Below are 20986 nucleotides of genomic sequence, written 5' to 3'. Positions count from 1 at the left end.
AGGATATAGAACAGGGGTAGGCAACCTATGGCACGGGCGCCAAAGGCGGCACGTGAGCTGATTTTCAGTGGCACTCACACTGCCCGGATCCTGGCCACCGGTCTGAGGGGCTCTGCATTTTAATTTAATTTTAAATGAAGCTTCTTAAACATTTTAAAAACCTTGTTTACTTTACATATAACAATAGTTTACATATAACAATAGTTTAGTTATATATTATAGACATAGAAAGAGACCTTCTAAAAATGTTAAAATGTATTACTGGCATGCAAAACCTTAAATCAGAGCGACTAGAAGACTCGGCACACCACTTCTGAAAGGTTGCCGACCCCTGATATGGAAGCACTATTCCATAGGCTGCTCCTGCTGCTGACCAAATTTGGGGGTGAATCCTGGTCATATGACAGCTGAGGCACCTTGCACATAGGCTAAGAAGAAGGCAGGTCATGACATTTTGCCTCTCTGCAAATTGTCTGATGGCACAAAGCCTGTAGTGCAGACTGTCACTGCCTGGGGATGCAAACATCAGCATGGCCCATGCATCAGATGTTGTAGCAGGAAACATTATCACAATCCCTTGCCAATTACAGGTTGCAAAGAATAGTACAGAATAATATTAACCCTTCCCCTCCCCAGTGTATCTTGCAAGACTGTGTAATTGGATTCCCCATATATCAGAAAATCAGGAGAGGGTGGGCTGGAGAGTTAGGTTCTTGAGTTTCTTTTTAGTTGTATGTAGTAAAGGTTAAATCTTAGTTATCTGAATGCCCTACCTCCCAAACAGTTACAAATTTAGGTTGACTAGAAGTGGATAGTTAAGGTTGAAAATTGCATCAGCTCTTTAAAAGGTTTCCATCAATTTATAATTTATATATATTTTTCTATGGCCCCATGTTTTAACACTTTAAATTATGAAAGTATATGTTTTTTTCAAATCTGCTTTTCGTTTTTTGTGCTGTTTGATTACTTTTTGTTTACACTGTGTGCTTTTGTTCACATGGAGAATGAAAATGCTGAGTTTCATTTTTGTTTGTATGTATTTTCTCTTTGTGCTCAACCATAGGAACCAGTATATCACAGAGTTGTTGCAAACACTTCAGAGGAATGTTGTACAAAAAAAAATCAAAAATGTTCTTATTAGTTGTCTCAAAATCAAATTAATCAGCAGTGAATCAGCATCATCTAGGCTGTGTGAGTATTCAGTTCAGCCAGTTTTTGAACCATTTGGTAACCAATTTTGAAGTATTTTATTGCTGCCTTTTTTATTCTGAAACTTTTGGAATGAAACATAATGATTGCTCCTAAACTGAGTTTTCTATTTTAGAACAGCACATAGTTTATCTTGGTATGCATTCTAACCAGGAAAAATATTTTTCCTCCCTCTTAAGCCTTTCAGTAATTAACTACAATAATATTGTTTGCTTTATTGTAGGTGGATATTCAAGATAGAACATCATGAAAGATACAGAAATAAAGAGACTGCTGTCTGCCCACATTGTCTCTGTTTTGTCCATTATCCTAACAACTATTGTTCCACCTCTCTTCTTGGAGAACTTCTCAGTTTTGGGAACACACCTTATCTGGTTGTGCATCTGTTCTATTTGTGTAACTACTGTAAATATAATCTTGTATATAATACTTAAACCAAATCCATCTTCTAAGAGAATTTCATTTGCTCACAAGGTAAGATTTGTATAGTTAGCTTAATGCTAGTAGCTTTGAGGGAGGATTGACTATCTTTTTACTGAAGGAATCAGCTAGGAAAGTGAAAGGACAAAATACATTCAAGTGCTTGGCTGTCAAATCTTGGCCTTTGTAAATGATCTGAGTAAATGTGTATTACCTTTTGAAATGAGTTTTGCAATATTTTCATCAGTGTTAAACGTTCTCTTCTACTGAAGTTTTCAGGGGGGAGCATTACTGTACTCTAACTACTAGACCCCACACCCTTCCCAGAGTCAGAGGACCCAGGAGTCCTGATGCCGCCAACTCCACTCCAACTGGGATCTTTCTACCTCTGACACTGTCAGCGAACCCAGGGGTTCTGGCTGAGATATGTCTTAGTGTGTTTTCAAGAACTGGTGGTTTATAGCCTAAGACCATGATCCTCCAATAAGCTCCGCTCTGGCAGAAGTCAGTGGGACTCTATGAATGCAGAGAATGCAAGTCACTGCAGGATCAGGGCCTAAGCCAGCATTATGGAGAGGTTTGTTCTCCTCTGCAGTTAATAGTTGTTAAGACATCTCAATAATTTGAGAAAGAAAAACAGTAAAATCTTGGAAGTGTGGTTTTGTTTGTTTGTTTTTTTTAAATCAAACCCATGGAAATGAAGGTAAAGCGTAGCAAAATTAATTGGGAAAGTATTGGAATGGATAGTTAAGGTCACGTGAACAACCAGCCAGCTCCCACAGGCACTGCAATTTCATAGAAGACACTATAATATTACACGTTGCAGATGAAGTATTGGGAATGTGAACACCAAGAAATTAATTTTAGCATGGGGGTCTGGACCAGTAGCAGCAAGCCCAGGATCGGGGAAGCACAAAGGCATCTTGACACCCCCTTCCTTCTGCACCTCAGTTGCTGAGCCAAGGGATTAGACTGCTGTTATTAAGAACTTGGTGATGTTCAAATAGCTTGACAAGCCAAATATCTTGAAAGCAATAACATAGGGTGTTAGGTGACATTGATTTATTTGATAAGGGCAAAAAATGATACAAAAATTATTTTAAAAAACCTTTTTAGGGTTTGTGACTTGAAGAAAAAAAACAACTAAAAACTTTACATGGAGCTTGAAACTTAACTAATGTTGGAAGTTTTCTTTGTGACTTGATTTGAATAGAACCGCTCAGCTTTGGGTGGTTCTTTTTTAATCAAAACTGCTCATCAAACTCCCACAGAAGAAAAACAGGTAACAAATGAGAACCATCTAAATTGTTAGAAAATTAATGATATATTTTAAAAAATATTATGTACATCAGCGGTTCTCAAACTGGGGGTTGGGACACCAAAGTGGATCATGACCCCATTTTAATGGGGTCACCAGGGATGGCTTAGACTTGCTGGGTCCCGGGAACAAAGCCCAAGCCCGACAGCTTCAGCCCTGGGTGGCAGGGCTCAGGTTACAGGCCCCCTGCCTGATGCTGAAGCTCTTGGGCTTTGGCCCCCCAGCCTGGGGAGGTGGGGCTTTGGCTTTGCCATCCTGATCCCTCAGGGTGGTGGGGCTTGGACGGGCTCAGGTTTCAGTCCCCGCTCCTGGGGTCCTGTAGTAATTTTTGTTGTCAGGAGGGGGTCGCAGTCCAATAAAGTTTGAGAACCCCTGTTACAGAATTGTAGAAAGTTAGATACCCATTTCTGAAAGTGGCACTGTCATCTTGAAATCTAGTCAGTTTTAAAATGTAGTTGGAGTCAAAAATAGTTTTATATACTATGATGTCTCTGAGTCTCTCTGCCAGTTTTTTAAATATTTTGTTTATTTTTTAATCTTCCTTGGTACTTGGTGGAAGATGCATTCCAATAAAAGAAGCATACAACACAAAGTACTGTCAAAGGTGCATGGGAAACAAATTGGGAAACATTTTTTTTCATGATTTCCTTCTCAGCCATAGTTATTGTAGGTGTTATTTGTAATAGTACTACAGTAGGTAAAACACATTTTCAAACTGAAGTGTGATTTTATTTTTTTAAGCTGATGGTGCTTTAAAACACTAAACACAGGAAAACTTGTATATTAAATGATTAGTTTCAACCGTAGCCCAATGTAATAACTTCATTGGCATGTTTCCAAGGCAGGCACAGTGGAACACTGTTGATAAAATGAAGAATATGTATTGCTTAATGTACTATTTGTAGATCATTATCCTGATATTTTAGTGTTATTTTTTTAGGTAACCAAATTTCTAAAATGCTGTGTGTTCTTCTTCATATCATGTATACTGTTTCATGGAATTATCGTTCTTTACGGAGCACCACTAATAGAGTAAGTCTGAAAACCCTATCTTCACCTAAAAGCTTTAAAGCTCCTTACAAATATTGGTTAAAAGGCTTTGGATTAAATTCTGTCCCAAACGAAGTTAATGTCAAAATTCCCATTGATTTCAATAGGCACGACCTCACCCATTGTCTGTATACATTTTGAGGCAGGCACTAGTAGGAATTAAAAACAGACAGCTGACCACTTGCCTTTTACTATATACTCATTCTGTTTTATAATCTACATGGAAAAATGATGGGGAAAAAAAAACTGCATGAGAGAGTTGCAGTACAGTAGAACCTCAAAGTTACAAACACCTCCGGAATGGAGGTTGTTCTTAACTCTGAAATGTTCATAACTCTGAACAAAACATTATGATTCTTTCAAAAGTTTACAACTGAACATTGACTTAAAACAGCTTTGAAGCTTTACTATGCAGAAGAAAAAGGCTGCTTTTAACCATCTTAATTTAAACGAAACAAGCAAAGAAACAGTTTCTTTACCATGTCAAGTTTTTTTTAAATGTTCCCTTTATTTTTTTAGTAGTTTACGTTAAATACAGTACTGTATTTTGCTTTTTTGGGGGGGTGGGGGTGAGGTGATAGGTCTTTTCTGTTGCTGATTGCATACTTCTGGTTCCAAATGAGGTGTGTGGTTGACTCATCAGTTTGTAACTCTGAGCTTCTACTGTAGTTGTATAAATGTCCCATGTCCTGCTGTCTCTTCCTATCATATTAGCATTTGGGATGTAAGTTATAAGGGGAAACCTGCTTTGCATCTGTCATGGCTGCTGTTTGGAAGTGGCATTGAGATGCTGAGTAATGACATCATCATGCAGGTAAAGCTCATTATCTGCTTCCACAGTCAAACTAGAAAGATGAAAGGTTTGGGAAAGTAAAAAAATCAGTGGATACTTTAGTTCAAAGGTGATTATCCATACAAATTACCAGTGTGTCTGTTAAAGTTTGTACAGGACCCAAATATTTAAGATGATTTACTACATTTTTTAGTTTGTTTAGTGGATATGGGGCTAACTGGGGATATTGTATTCCTTTCCCTTTATTCCTAAAGGCTGAACAGAAGAAACTTCTCTTGCTAGATTAGTTTTAGTGTGCACGTTTTCTAATGGAGCTGGCATTTTTTTTAAACTTTAGACTCATTTAACTAATCTTTTTTAGTTAATTTTGTTATGTCTCTCCTTTATAGGTCAGTGCTTGAGACGTTTCTGTTTGCAGTACTCCTATCTACGTTTACTACTTTACACTGCTTGTGTATGCTGGGACCAAACTTCCAAGCATGGATAAGGGTATTCAGTAAAAATGGGTAAGTTTTTTCTTTTTCCTCCTTGCAATATAAACAGATATGATTGCAATAAAAACAACGAGGAGTCCGGTGGCACCTTGAAGACTAACAGGTTTATTAGGGCATAAGCTTTCGTGGGTAAAAAACCTACTTCTTCAGATGCATGGAGTGAAAATTACAGATTCAGGCATAAATATATATTGGCACATGAAGAGAAGGGAGTTACCTTACAAGTGGAGAACCAATGTGCAGGTGAATGAGCCTCTGATGGTGTGGCTGGGTCCTATGATGGAGTCGGTAGAGTAGATATGGGGATAGAGAAGGCAACGGGGTTTGTTACAGAGATTGGTTCCCGGGTTAGTTTTTCTGTGGTGTGGTGTGTAGTTGCTGGTGAGTATTTGCTTCAGATGGGGGATTGTCTGTAAGCGAGGATTGGCCTGCCTCCCAAGGCCTGTCAGGGTGGGAGATCGTTGTTGGGCCTGTCCTGTTGTAGGTGACTTCTGAGTACCCATCTCACTCTGTCAATCTGTTTCCTCACTTCCCCAGGTGGGTATTGTAGTTTTAAGAATGCTTGATAGAGCTCTTGTGGGTGTTTGTCTCTGTCTGAGGGATTGGAGCAAAACCAACTTCCACACAAACTTCCACGTGACTGGACTTTACAAAATCAAGACAAGCCATTTACAACGCACACTTTACCTCTCTACAGAGGAAAAAGAAAGGACAGTAAACTATCTAAACTCCTACATTCCACAGGGAGCTACAACAGTGGTACCCTTAACTCATCCAACAATATTGTTAATCTATCCAACCACACACTTAGCCTGGCAGAGGAGTCTGTCTTATCTCGGGGATTCTCTGCCCCACCACCCCCACGAACATGATACAGTTCTGCGGTGATCTGGAAGCCTACTTTCGCCATCTCCCATTCAAGGAATATTTTCAGCACACCACGGAACAGAGCACTGACCTACAGGAACCCTCCTACCAAAACTACAAGAAGAAGAATTCTGCGTGGACTCCTCCTGATGGTCGAAATGATAGACTGGACTTCTGCATAGAATGCTTCTGCAGATGTACACAGGCTGAAATTGTGAACAAACAGCATCACTTTCCTCATAACCTCAGCTGTACAGAACGCAACGCCATCCAAAGCCTCAGAAACAACTCTGACATTATAATCAAAGGAGCTGACAAAGGAGGTGCTGTAGTCATCATGAACAGGTCAGATTATGAACAGGAGGCTGCCAGACAACTCTCCAACACCACATTCTACAGGCCACTATCCTCTGATCCCACTGAGGAGTACCAAAAGAAACTACACCATCTGCTCAAGAAACTCTCTGCTGCTGCATGGGAACAAATCGACATGGACACACCCCTAGAGCTCTGACCAGGGATATTCTATCTGCTACCCAAGATCCATAAACCTGGAAATTCTGGACGCACCATCATCTCAGGCATTGGCACTCTTACAGCAGAATTATCTGGCTATTTGGACTCTCTCCTCAGACCCTACACTACCAGCACTCCTAGCTATCTTTGAGACACCACTGACTTCCTGAGGAAACTACAATGCATTGGTGATCTTCCTGAAAACACCATCATGGCCACCATGGATGTAGAAGCTCTTTACACCAATATTCCACACGAGGATGGACTACAGGCTGTCAGGAACAGTATCCCTGATCAGGCCAGAGCACACCTGGTGGCTGAGCTTTGTGACTTTGTCCTCACCCACAACTATTTCAGATTTGGGGACAACTTATACCTTCAAGTCAGCTGTACTGCTATGGGTACCTGTATGGCCCCACAGTATGCCAACATTTTTATGGCTGACTTGGAACAGCACCTCCTCAGCTCTTGTCCCCTAGTGCACCTCCTCTACTTACACTACACTGATGACATCTTCATCATATGGACCCATGGGAAGGAGGCCCTTGAAGAATTCCACCTGGATTTCAACAATTTCCACCCTATCATCAACCTCAGCCTGAAACAGTCCACATAAGAGATCCACTTCCTGGACACTACAGTGCAAATAAGTGATGGTCACATAAACACCACCCTATACCGGAAACCTACTGACCGCTATACTTACCTATATGCCTCCAGCTTCCATCCAGGACACATCACATGATCCATTGTTTATGGCCAAGCGCTAAGATACAACTGCATTTGCTCCAACACCATAGGCCATCACGTACAGCCCCCAGCTAAAATCTCTGCAGCACATCATCAACGATCTACAACCTATCCTGGAAAACAGTTTCCCACCCTCACAGGCCTTGGGAGGCAGGCCAATCCTCGCTTATAGACAATCCCTCAATCTGAAGCAAATACTCACCAGCAACTACACACCACACCACAGAAACACTAACCCAGGAACCAATCCCTGTTGCCTTCTCTGTCCCCATATCTACTCTAGCAACACCATCATAGGACCCAGCCACACCATCAGAGGCTCATTCACCTGCACATCTACTAATGTGATGTGCTGGCAATGCTTCTCTCCCATGTACATTGGCCAAACTGGACAGTCTCTACGTAAAAGGATAAATGGACACAAGTCAGATATCAGGAGCAGTAACATACAAAATCCAGCAGGAGAACACTTCAATCTCCCTGGACATTCAATAACAGATTTAAAAGTAGCTATTCTTCAACAAAAGAAACTTCAAAAACAGACTTCAAAGAGAAACTGCAGAGCTACAATTCATTTGCAAACTTAACACCATCAATTTGGGCTTGACTAGGCACTGGGAGTGGCTGGCTCACTACAAAAGCAATTTTCCCTCTCTTGGTGTTGACACGTCCTCCTCAATTATTGGGAATGGACCACATCCACCTTTATTGAATTGGCCTTCAACATTGGTTCTCCACTTGTAAGGTAGCTCCCTTCTCTTCATGTGCCAATATATATTTATGCCTGTATCTGTAATTTTCACTCTATGCATTTGAAGAAGTGGGTTTTTTACCCACAAAAGCTTATGCCCAAATAAACCTGTTAGTCTTCAAGGTGCCACTGGACTCCTTGTTGTTTTTGTGGATACAGACTAACACGGCTACCCCTCTGATATACGATTGCAATAAGCAACATGGTCCTGGAGTCTTTTATAAAGAAGATAAGGCTTTCTGAGTTAATGTACAAGGTCATTATTCTTAGAGTCAAACTTATCACATCCATAATTTAGGGTTGTCATTGTTTCCCTTATGAAGCATCTGTGTGGTACAGTTGATTAGTGAGTTAGCTTTTTGTTTCTGGTGTCCAGGGTTCAAAATCTAGTTTCACACATCTTTAAAATAGTTTGATTCTAAGTGGGCACTAGTCCACAGTGCAAAATCATTGCACAAGTTGCATGATCATCACCCTTTATAGAAGAGACCCAGGACTGAATTCTATGGGATAATCTTTTACATTTCCTCACTTGATAAGTGTTGAAGTTACAGAACTTTAAAATGACACTTCTCACCACCTTCACCCAAGATATTATAATTTAACTGTACATAAATGTAGTTGACCTTAGACAGAAATTTGATGCACATGATCTTTGCCTATAAATAATCTTTTTCCAATTTTCAAATAAATCTGTTTTCATTATAGGAAAACTCAAATGTTCTGGTGTCATTATTTAAACTAATTATGAAAATAAAATCAGCTTTGTTGCATAATGAAATACTGTAGATCATTACATTTGCTGGTATTGAGGACAGAGTCCTTTTTGATTGTTTAAAGTCACATAATCCGCCAACCCACTCCCAGATAACCAATAACTTGAATTAGAAGATGGAGACGTTGAAGTTTAAAAACTGCAAACGTGATAGTAGTAATTCTTTACACACACATTTTTATTATGTACATCATACTGTAAGTCTATCCGGCTAAAGTCTGATCACACTTGTTTTTACATTTAAGTGAATCACTATTGACTTAAGTGGAGTTACGTCTGATTTATACCAGTGTAGAGAAGATCAAAATTAAGCATACTGTGTGTAATAGTTACATGTAATGACCTTTATATTAGCATATAAGCTGTGTGTGGGCTTTGGTAGTCATTAATCATCCTGTTCAGGTCAGTTGCATAGAGCATTTTCTTCTTTCACTCTAAAGAGTAGATAGGGAAACAGATATTAAACCTCTGAAAGATTTAATAAAAGATATTGAGTATTTTTAGTCAAAATAAAGTAAGACTAAGTACTAAAATGTTGTCAATCCACCCCATTGTGCTGGGAGGTTTTAGCTCGCCAAACGGTAGGTGAGTTCGTGACACACATTCCACAATGATTTCGTCTGTTCTGCTAGGTTAGATTTCAGCTTTAACTCAGTTCCATTCTTTTCTAGGATTCAGTTTAGCTTTTGAATGTTGTTTTGAACATAATTATTTGTATGGCTGTACTATGCTTTAGGAGGCAGGCTTGTCTTGTCTTGGCATTTCCACTTGGACAGACCACACTCTTCATATCTCTTTTTCAGTGTCACAACATTTTAAATTAAAATAAATATTTCATTCAACATAATGCAGCTGATTTGACTCATTATCTACTGGGTGCAAATCCATTACAAAGAACTACTGTAGCAATCTTGTAGTCATCTAGTATCTCAATGGTTTTCCTTTCCAGAAATTAATTGCTTAGTTTTTAATTTATTAACTGGAACCATGCTCGCAGGAGTGAGGTGGAAGTCAGGGGACATGAGCTGAGGGAGGGGCTGATTGTGGGTGCAGTGTGTTCCCAGGTTGATTTACTGGGTTTACCATGTGGAGTGAGGAGTGGGTGATTCGATGGTGAGAGAGAATGGAGTGGGGAAGGACAGGGGACACTTTTGCCTTAAAAAGTTTTAGTATGTTGAGTTGTGGGGGAGGGGAAAGGGAGAGAATTTTGTACATAGTAGGAATGTATTTTAGAACAGGGAGAGGTAATCTTTTCATTAAGTTAATTGGATCAGGCTCAATAACTGTGATCTTATTTTTGTAACTCTTATCCACCTAAGAGTTTTTCTAAAAATCAATAAACCAAGCTGTGTAGAAGGTGCATGTGTTTGTAATGAAAATGCTATAATTAATATTCTATTGCAATGACAAAAAAAAAGCTTGAAATTAGAAAGCTATTAAAGTCTAGCTTAATGAATACAAATATCTAGCCTGAAAAGGGTTAGGGTTGTGTTATGCATTCATATTGCCAAATTATTCACGTTGGATCTTTGTGAAATCTTTCCACTATTTTAGTGTCTCCTAAAATAAAGATTCAGATGTGAATATCTTTTCACATAACTATTGTAACATCATGTTCAATATGCCCCACTATAGGGCTGAAAGGGCTTTTCAAGTGGACTACTTATCACATGTAACCCTTTATTTCCTATTGGTATAGTTACAGATGAGTCAATCCCTTACTTCTTACATAGTTGAACCTGATCCTGCGAGATTTGTAATGTTTCTTTGAATGCTTAGCACCCTCAGTTCCCATTAGTATTGCTTGCAGAGGCATTCACCGCTTTGCAACATCACTTGTGAATGAAGTTATTACAACATCAGTTTTTAATTTAATGTGTGTCTCCTTTTAAAAGAATGTTTGCCCTTTTATAATGACTTACATAATTTTTGAAGCTACATAGATCAGATTTGTGTATTATAAAATAATCAAAAATTGCTTCAGAATTTTCCATTATGCAGAATTTTCCATTGTGTAGTGCACAGAGAAGAATTGTAGACGTAATGTTCTCAAATAAAAATGTGACATTGGATTGTAAGTATCAAAGCTGCAGTTTAAAATTGTGGAAAAACAACTTTTGTTAGGTTAGCCTTCTAGTATTTGATTTAAAATTGAACATAAATTGATACTTTAAGAGTTGGAACGCTTTAGTGTTAGCACAATATTTATAGTATACATATGCATGGGATCTCTTTTAGATATGTAAATAAGTTACTGTATTTTACTTCATGACATCCTGTGCCAAATTTTAAGTAAACCCTAATCTGAGCTCCAGTTTTCTCTAATTCTGCATCTAAAGAATGTATTGCCTAAGCCAGTTGCTTCTGGACTCTGTGTGTAGTGTGACAGCTAGTATTGTGAATAGTGTCACTAAGCTAATCACATGCTATCATATGCTGTCACGAGCTGATAGTGGAAAAGAAAAACTGTAAAAAGATCATCGGCATTAAAGGAGGTGGGAAACTGCTATTTAAAAGGCTTTTTAGTAATTGTTGGCTAAAATAGGAGCCTGAGTAAAAGACTTTAGAAATCAGCTAGCAATTGCTGATTTTTACTGCTCCTGTTTGAGTCTTTGTTTCAAGTCACTAGTCTGAATGATTGTGTTGAAACTCCCTAGCTGGTATTAGTTGCATTGTTAATATCTGATACTGTACTATAGAAAATGAATTGAGAGAGATTGATTGATTTTATTTGGTGTTGATTCTGAAAACAGAAGTACTTAGTTTCCTGTAAGATGTAACTTAATTATTCAGTTATATGGTGTCATATGTTCTTGAGACTTTAAAGTGTCCTTTATGCAGAAGTGCTACATTAGAGCATGCCAAAACTGGAATTGCACGTGAATATTCTACTCTAAGGTGGGACCCCCCCCCGCCTACGAAAAGTGCATCAGCACACCATGGGAGCAGACAGCCTCACCCAGAATTGTGAGGAGAGGCCTGGGCCAGACTCATCCTGTTAGCCCCTACTCCTGACCCACCTAGCACATGGCCACAGTGGCCCATCTCTCTCTGGGGGCACTGCATGAGGAAAAAGCTCACCCCACCTTCTGGGTGAGGGAACAGGGTCAAATTGCCCTAGACTACAGCACATAGCGATTATCATGCTGGCTGGGAAGTGGGCCACTGGAGCTTTCTTATGCTGCCACCTGATGTAGTTAGTTAGTCTCTAGCTCAGCTGTTCTGCAGGTTCAGGAATTGAACCCTACTGATGATGTGAGGTTGTTACTGTTGCACATAATAGAATTTATATTTATTTTTCCTTTTAAAATGAGGAAATTTGCATACAGAAATCTTGTTTAAAATACATTATTTAGGCTGTAGAGTCAAACATTGAAAAAAGTTAGGAAATGCCAGACTGTAGATTGCCTGTGCAACCTTCATCAGAGGGGTAGCTGTGTTAGTCTGGTTCTGTAGAAGCAGCAAAGAATCCTGTGGCACCTTATAGACTAACAGACGTCTTGCATCCGAAGAAGTGGGTATTCACCCACGAAAGCTCATGCTGCAAAACGTCTGTTAGTCTATAAGGTGCCACAGGATTCTTTGCTGCTTATGCAACCTTAACTCTCCCTTTGTCTGTATCATAGAAGATTAGGGTTGAAAGAGACCTCAGGAGGTCATCTAGTCCAACTCTCTGCTCAAAGCCAGACCAACCCCAACTAAATCATCCCAGCCAGGGCTTTGTCAAGCCGGGCCTTAAAAACCTCTAAGGATGGAGATTGCACTGTGTGATTGTATACTATGTCCTCCCCAGGACCCTGACTACTCATTCAGTGCATAGGATAGATGATCCTCAGGGAATGAGACTGCTATTCAAAATCTTTATTCAGTTATTGGCCCCTGCCTGCCTTACTGCACACCATCCAAAGCCTGCAATGAATACAGAATTATTTATTCCTTGTGATCTTTTCTAAAGCACTCATCACCCTGATATCTGGGTGTTTCACAGACATTAATGAATTTGTTTCCACTTCAAGATAACGGAGTTGCAGAGCCAGAATTGGAACTCAAGATCTCCTGATTCCCAACCTTGTCCTCATTCCTTCAGACCACACTGCTTTACAGCCAGAGGTGCTGAGCATACATAACTCCCGTTGACTTCAGCTGCATTTGCAAGTGCTCGGCACTTCAGCAAGTTATGCCCCTGGTGTCTCATGTTGGGCAACCAGAAATTGGGGAACATGCACTTACTGTCCACCTGTCAATTTTAGTTTTAAGTGACTTGCTGAGCATCACATAGTAACTACGTCGCAGAGTCAGGGATAGAACTGAGGTCCCTTTGGGGTGTTCACCTGCCTTAAGCAGAAGATCATCTTCCCTCTTACTGCAGTTCTCTACCTGCCTCCCCACTTCTGCAGAAAATGAGGCAAGGATCCTACAAACAATCTCATTCACTACATAACCTTAATTCATTCTACGAGTGCCTTCTATCCTGTGTACTGAATGAGGCAGGAATCTTGTGGAAAAAATCCATGATCATGTAATTAAAGATTGTATACATTAAGACACTGATTACAGGTAATATCTCACCCCCAGAGATGTTCCAATAGGCTTTTTTCACAGACTAGACTCCTTCCTAGTCTGGGCCCAATCCTTTCCCCTGGTACAGTCCTTGTTAGTTCTAGCAGACATCTCAGGTGGTAAGCAGGAGTTTTCTCATGACTGGCCACGCCATTTGTCCTGCTCCACCCCCGTTTATAGCTTTGGCACAAGGCAGGAATCTTTTTGTCTGTGCTTGTCCCCAACCTCCCCCACCCCCTCAGCAATGGAAAAGTACAAGGATTAAGAGGGATTCCAGTATCCTGTGGCATGGTCACATGTCACTGTAAGACTCCTAGTCTCCATTCTTCCTGGGTTGGCCCACAGGTGCACAAGAAGGTTTGCAGGTAAATAAACCATTTACAACCAATTGTCCTAGTCAATGGGAGCCCTCAAGATTCTAAGCCACCATTAATGGCCCACACTTTGCATAATTACAGTAGGACCTCAGAGTTATACTTCATATTTCTAGCTTCAGATACAAGAATGATACATACATACAAATAGGAGGAATACATTCAGTAGGTTATAACCTTTGTTATGATACCTAACAAGAGACCTTTTGCATAAAGCATATTCCTGTTATATCATATTCACACTCAAGCATATTTCCATAAAACATATGGAGTGCAGCATCACACAATTGTTACTATTTAGTAAATGAAAACAAACTAAAGCGCACTGTACATATGTTTTAGGAAATAAATAATGAAGTGTGTTTATATCTAAAGTTGTCTAATGAGAAACTACTACTAAAATTTGGCTATGTTCAGCTTTAAATGTGAATACTTCACATGTACAGGTAATTTGCCTGTGATTTATTAAAATGATTATGAATGCAGATAGAATATTAACTTTTATCTTTGCAAAGAAGTGTCTCAATGGGAGAAAACTCAGCCCTGGCACAAGTGGGTGCCTTTCCACTGGATCTCTTTCTGCTTACACCACAACTGCATTTCGCCCAGTGTATATTTTTTTAAGTGATTTAGTCTCTTATCATACATGTGTTCTGGGTTTGGTTCTGTTCTATATCTTCTGTGATTAGGATAATGGCATAGAGAGTACACTTATAAAGTTTGCGGATGATGTCAAGCTGGGAGGGGTTGCAAGTGCTTTGGAGGCAGGGCCGGCTCCAGACCCCAGCGCGCCAAGCAGGCGCGTGGGGCGGCATTTGGCTCCGGCTGACCTTCCGCAGTCATGCCTGCGGGAGGTCCACCGGAGCCCCGGGACGAGCGGACCTGCCGCAGACATGACTGCGGAGGGTCCCCTCTTCCCGCGGCTCTGCTCGAGCTCCCGCAGGCATGACTGCAGCGGGTGCGCTGGTCCCGCGGCTCGGACGGAGCTCCCGCAGGCATGCCTGTGGATGCTCCACCGGAGCCGCGGGACCACGGGACGGTCCGCAGCCACTTCTGCCCCGGCCGCTGGACCGGGGAAGGGCGACGCGAGCGGCGCAGCGCGCCGCCCTGCTTGGGGCGGCGGATTTTCTAGAGCCGCCCCTGTTTGGAGGATAGGATTTAAAATTCTAAATGATCTGGACAAACTAGAGAAATGGGCTTAAATTGCAGCAAGGGTGGTTTAGGTTGGACGTTAGGAAAAACTTCTTAATTATCAGAGTGGTTAAGCCCTGGAATAAATTGCTCAGGGTAGTTGTGAAATCTCCATCATGGAGATTTTTAAGAGCAGGTTGGACAAACACCTGTCATGGATGGCCTAGATCAGGGGTCCCCAACCTTTTCAGGACCAGGGACCGGTCATGCCTGCGGAGGGAGCGCTCGTCCCGCGGCTCGGGTAGACCTCCCGCAGGCATGCCTGCGGGAGGTCCACCGGCTCCGGTTGAGCTGCTGCAGGCATGACTGCGGACAGTTCGCTGGTCGCGCCGCTCAGCTGGACCGCCCGCAGGCATGCCTGCGGCAGCTCAACCAGAGCCGGGGGACCTCCCGCAGGCGTGCCTGCGGGCGGTCCAGCTGAGCCGCGCGACCAGCGAACCGTCCGCAGTCATGCCTGCGGGGGGTCCACCGGAGCCCCGGGAGCAGCGGACCTCCCGCAGGCATGACTGCGGAGGGAGCGCTCGTCCCGCGGCTCGGGTAGACCTCCCGCAGGCACGCCTGCGGGAGGTCCACTGGGTCGGTTTCGCGGCCCGGTTTGTAAGAGGCCGCGGTCCGGTACCGGGCCGCGGACCGGGGGTTGGGGACCCCTGGTCTAGATAATACTTAGTCCTGCCATGAGTGCAGAGGACAGGACTAGATGACCTCTTCAGGTCCCTTCCAGTCCTACAATTCTGATTCTTTGTGCTAGCTACAATTATCTTAATCTTAACACTAAAAAAGAAGGCTAATAAGCATAATATTGTGCATTCCTAAATTAAAAGGGACATCGTTAATGTTGGAAAAAATAAGAGTTTCTCTCCTCTTAAACAAATGTCTGGCTTGTATTGTAAATATATTATAGTCTATATTATATTGATCTGACGAACACTTAAACGCATGCTTAGCTTTTTGCATGTGAGTAGTCCCATTGAAATCAATCACATCAGTAAAGTTTATGTGAATTTTTAAGTGTTTGCAGGATTGGGGTCAAAGAGTCTAGATTCTTTGAAATGAGGGCTGAAGTTAGTCAAAGTATGTCATGTAACCTAGACACAGCACAGGAGCATTTGTGATGCAGTCTGTGATCTGTCAACCTTGACAAAATCATTCCTTAAAGAAAAAGAATCTTAATTTTTTTGACTAATGCTTGTAGAGAGCATTATTGTTATCTTTTATCTTGGCTTCTTTCGTACATTCACCAAGTGTCATTTTTGATATCCTTGGGAAGTAGGAGAAGAACTTTCACCTTACCCATACCACATATTAAAGAATTACCTTCAAGAGAGGATCGTTTCAGAATCTATCACTGTATACATACATCAAACCCAACACTACACAAATGGTAAACTCCTCATTTAGAGTATTATTCCTGAGCCAAAAATAACTTATTTTAGCATAGGAAAACTGTTCATAAACATTAAGTTGTGCAATAAGCTGCCATTAGGAAAAATATTTCTGGCTAAAAGTGTGGGAGGTGCTCATTCAATAATAATTTCTCAAAAAATAGCTTGTTCAGTGTGGTCAGGTAATACAGGATGTCTAAAGCAAAATACTGTCTTGAAATGGAAGTCAAATTTCAGTGGATAAATAAACAGTGTAGCTCAGGGATAGGCAACCTATGGCACGTGTGCCGAATGCGGCATGCAAGCTGATTTTCAGTGGCACTTACACTGCCCGGGTCCTGGCCACCGGTCCGGGGTGCTCTGTATTTTAATTTAATTTTAAATGAAGCTTCTTAAACATTTAAAAAATCTTATTTACTTTACATACAACAATAGTTTAGTTATATATTATAGACTTATAGAAAGAGACCTTCTAAAAACGTTAAAATGTATTACTGGCACGCGAAACCTTAAATTAGAGTGAATAAATGAAGACTTGGCACAGCACTTCTGAAAGGTTGTCGACCCCTGGTGTAGCTCCTTCCACCAAATTACAGCAATCCTACTATGTCTGCCTTTCCTCCAACCCTTGAGCTACCTCATCCTTGGTACATCCTGACTAGATTTGGCAATGCTTTCTCATTTGAACAAGAAAATCCTTATAAAGATTTTAAGAAAATCAAATACCAATAAACCAAAAAACGAAGAGACTATATATGAAAATGAGCTGGCAGTCCAGGGACACTCTGACTAATCATTATTGCTAGGTGACTCCCTGTGCAAATGCATGTCAAAAAAGTGCTAATATAATTCTGTTAAATGCAAACTATTATGTAAATGCAATGTAAGATGTTCCACAAAATGTCAAGAAATGCAAAATTAGTGTTGCATATCATTTGTTGCATGGGGTAAACAAACAGGATGTACACACTTAAGACAAACTAGTGATGATAGATAGAACATATGTGCAGCATGAAGCATTAACTTGAATTTTGAACCTTAGTCTTTTCATTTCTGAAAATCTGTTATTTCAACTAGGAAGTCATACTATTGAAAACAGATCTTTTGTATTTAACTGTATTTGATTTTCTTTAAGTTAAACGAAGAGCGAATCCAGCGTTGTTTAGCATGTGGAATATATGGATTAGATTTTGCCCTTGGTACCTACAGAGATGCTAGAGGCGGGGTAGGGAAGACTCTATAGCTATTTGTCTTTGCCAGTTCCCCGAAGCAATACTGATAAGGCAGAGGATATTTTTGGTAGAGAAGAAAAGCATCTACCCAGGAGAGTGTTTGCCCTTATGATGTGAGGAGGTTTCTTCAACCTTTGTCAAGGAGACTCATAATTTAGGAATATGTCCAGATTGCTCTTGCAAACTGGGTTGGCCACAGCATAATCTCCTATGCAGGTTTTAGATGATAATTGTGACAGGTGTGACAGATCCAGGCCAGTGGGGTACAGGAGTCTGGTAGAGGGCAAATATACTGGTCACTGGATGAGTAGTTTTCTGTTCCCTGAGTGACCAGAGCAGGGGCTGCACTAGAGTAATCAGGAACCTGCTAGAACCAATTAAGGCAGACTGGCTGATTAGATCACCTGCAGCCAGTCAAGGCAGGCTAATCAGGGCACCTGGGTTTAAAAAGGAGCTCACTTCAGTTTGTGGGGGGCGTGTGAGGAGCTGGGAGCAAGAGGCACAAGGAGCTGAGAGTGAGAGGGAGTGCTGCTGGAGGACTAAGGAGTACAAGCGATATCAGACACCAGGAGGAAGGTCCTGTGGTGAGGATAAAGAAGGTGTATGGAGGAGGCCATGTGGAAGTAGCCCAGGGAGTTGTAGCTGTCATGCAGCTGTTACAGGAGGCACTATAGACAGCTGCAATCCACAGGGCCCTGGGCTGGAACCCGGAGTAGAGGGCGGGCCTGGGTTCCCCCCAAACCTCCCAACTCCTGATCAGACACAGGAGGAGTTGACCCAGACTGTGGGTTCCACCAGAGGGGAAGATCACTGAGGTGAGCAAATCTGCCAATAAGCGCAGGACCCACCAAGGTAGAGGAGGAACTTTGTCACACTGCTTATAGTCTATCTGCTGTTGATCTGATCACAGTTATGTATGCATTGGTGACTTGATTAGAATGTGTTCTTAAAGTTACAGTTGAAGAATACTCAGATGCTACATCTGGTTCAGAACATGGCAGCAAGTCTGTTTAGTGGATTAGATGCGGGCAGCACATTACAACTCTTCTCAAACGACTGTATTGTCTCCCTGTTTGCTTCTAGGTACAATAAAAAATATGAATATTGATCAATAAGGCCTTGAATAGTGTGAGTCCTAACTGCCTGAGAAAACACCTTAATCACTTTCATGACCGCCAAGATCACTTGTGTGCTCTGGTTTACATGGTACTTAGAGACTGTGCTGATGGGCATCAATATAAAACCTGAAAACAAGATAGACAGTATTTGATAATCTCTTGCAGAGAAGGAACCTACATTTTGTAATTTTTCCCCATGTGGGTCTGACATAACCCAAGTTATTGGCTTTCAGGGCATGCTATGAAGGCCACCTTTTCTCCTGAGCAGGAGGTTATGCGGTGTGTTTTTCTGAAGGCTTGTATACGTGGATGTGTCTATTAATATTAGACTACCAGCTAGTTTTTCTTTGTTTCTGTGCACCCACAGATGTGTAATAGGCACTGTTTTATAAATTAACAACCAAATGCTCGCTTACGTAGTTGAACTTGCAGACATGACTCATTTGAGTCCACAGATGTAAATATAAGAAACATTTTCAGTATATGCACTCAGTAAACACTTTTCAGGTTTAATTAACTGAAAGAATTTTTTCAAACCTTACAAAACCACTAGTATTTACAACACCGTGTCTAAGCAGAGTTGCAGACTTTTGTACTCCATCCTTGTCCAAAGAAGTGTAGTTAGGTTTGTTCTTTTACAAGAACACAGTCCCTCAAAAACACAGTCCCATAAATTTACAAAAAAAACCTTTTACTTTTTAAGAAAGGAGGAAAAAAAAATAAACCCCCTTGTGTTAGAGAATGGGCAAGAAACATTCAGCCTGAAAGGTGAATGGATCAGAGAATTGTATGTGAAAGCAGAAGATTATAAAGGAAAAAGATTTATAGTTGAAAACCATTAACACTAACTTTTGCTATAGCAAGTGTTCTGACATCACAGAATCATACTTCTAGAAACATCTGCTAGACTCTCGTTCAGTTGTTTCAGCTATCCAGACTCTTGTCTGCCTTTTGATGACAATAACTTTTTGAATCTATTTGTGGCAAAAACATACTTACAGGCTTTTCTTCCAGAATATATCATTCCCTAATAGGTATCAATAGTATGAAGTCCCACCCCAGGCCTGCTAAGACAAATCACAACATATTTTTTGTAGAAACAATCTGTTTGTATGATAGGAAACAACAGACCATGAATCCTTAAAAATTGCTTCACGTGCTGAGATCTGTATAAGTTAAGCAAAATTCTTGCTGTCTTTTTAATATTCTGTCTTCCTAAGTGGTAAGTCTTGGTGCTATTCAGTAGGCTCACAGTGCCTCAGACAGTTGTGTTAAAAGACTAACTTCAGAATTTTGGAGCCAAATTCCAAACCGTCTGAATCCTAATTAAGTGAACCTAGGACCACAGGTCATTATATGTGTGAAGGTCTAGTCACGGTTGCAGCTGGTTGTGAAGAAAAGGAGATTCTGCAACTTGTTTTATTCCTTCACGTGCAACAAATGTATCTTTCAGCCTATGTCCAAATATAATTGAAAGAACTAAGTTTCCTACAGGTTAGAGGCTATTGTGGGCCTTCATTAAGGGGCAAAACCAGTGATCAAGCATGGCTTTACACCATCTTTCCCTATCTGCTCCTGTCTAGGTTTCTATATCCACCCTCTAAGGGCTTCAGGTATCTGGCAGTTAGCCCTAATAAACCAGCAGGTGTTTCTTAAGGGAATGTTGGCAGTCCTAATAAGAGACAGCTGTGGGACCTCTAGGTGCCTCAGGCTGGCTTCAGCCCTTGGTTTGACTGGCAATGTGCAGGATCCATTCACCTTGTCATGGTATTCTTTAATTAATGGAAGTTTGCTTTGGGATAGTCACATGGCAATTTTTTTTTTAAATTTAAAATTCCATTTCAGTCATAAAATTAATCCCCAACAGAGTAGAATACGTTGTTGCAGCTTTACATGTGATTTCTTACACAAATTAAAAGAAAAAACAAACCATAATCACTGCAGTAGTTAGCCTATTTTAACTTTGCCAAACTAAACCATATTCCAAGCTAAAGTAATCTGAGGAAAATTTCCAGTCCAATTATATTGCAGTCCTAGGAGCCCTTTCAGGGTTTGTTAATGTTTGTGTATTTTTTATGAAGCATTACTGTATGGGGGATTGTGCTCTTGCATATGAACTAATTAGTAACAATAGGAGATCAGAGCCCTCAATGATGCTATGAGCAGCAAAATCTTCTTATCCCCAG

General features: G+C 40.9%; 1 protein-coding gene across 3 annotated transcripts in view; it reads left to right on the top strand.

Moving 5' to 3' along the window:
- Positions 1-20986, top strand: part of PIGF (phosphatidylinositol glycan anchor biosynthesis class F) — a 47597-nt gene that overhangs the window by 699 nt on the left and 25912 nt on the right. For 2 of the 3 annotated variants that reach the window (XM_045008941.1, XM_045008939.1), the window contains exons 2-4: positions 1433-1683; positions 3888-3979; positions 5180-5296. In XM_045008941.1, coding sequence (XP_044864876.1) covers positions 1456-1683; positions 3888-3979; positions 5180-5296 — 437 coding nt within the window. In that variant the 5' untranslated portion in view covers positions 1433-1455. Of the gene's footprint in view, positions 1-1063; positions 1192-1432; positions 1684-3887; positions 3980-5179; positions 5297-20986 lie in introns of all 3 variants that reach the window. The other variant, XM_045008940.1, reaches the window with a different exon arrangement.

Source organism: Mauremys mutica, chromosome 3, assembly GCF_020497125.1.
Source record: "Mauremys mutica isolate MM-2020 ecotype Southern chromosome 3, ASM2049712v1, whole genome shotgun sequence".
NCBI lineage: Eukaryota > Metazoa > Chordata > Testudines > Geoemydidae > Mauremys > Mauremys mutica.
Note: the sequence above shows the minus strand (reverse complement) of the source record. Positions and strands in the feature narration are given on the sequence as shown.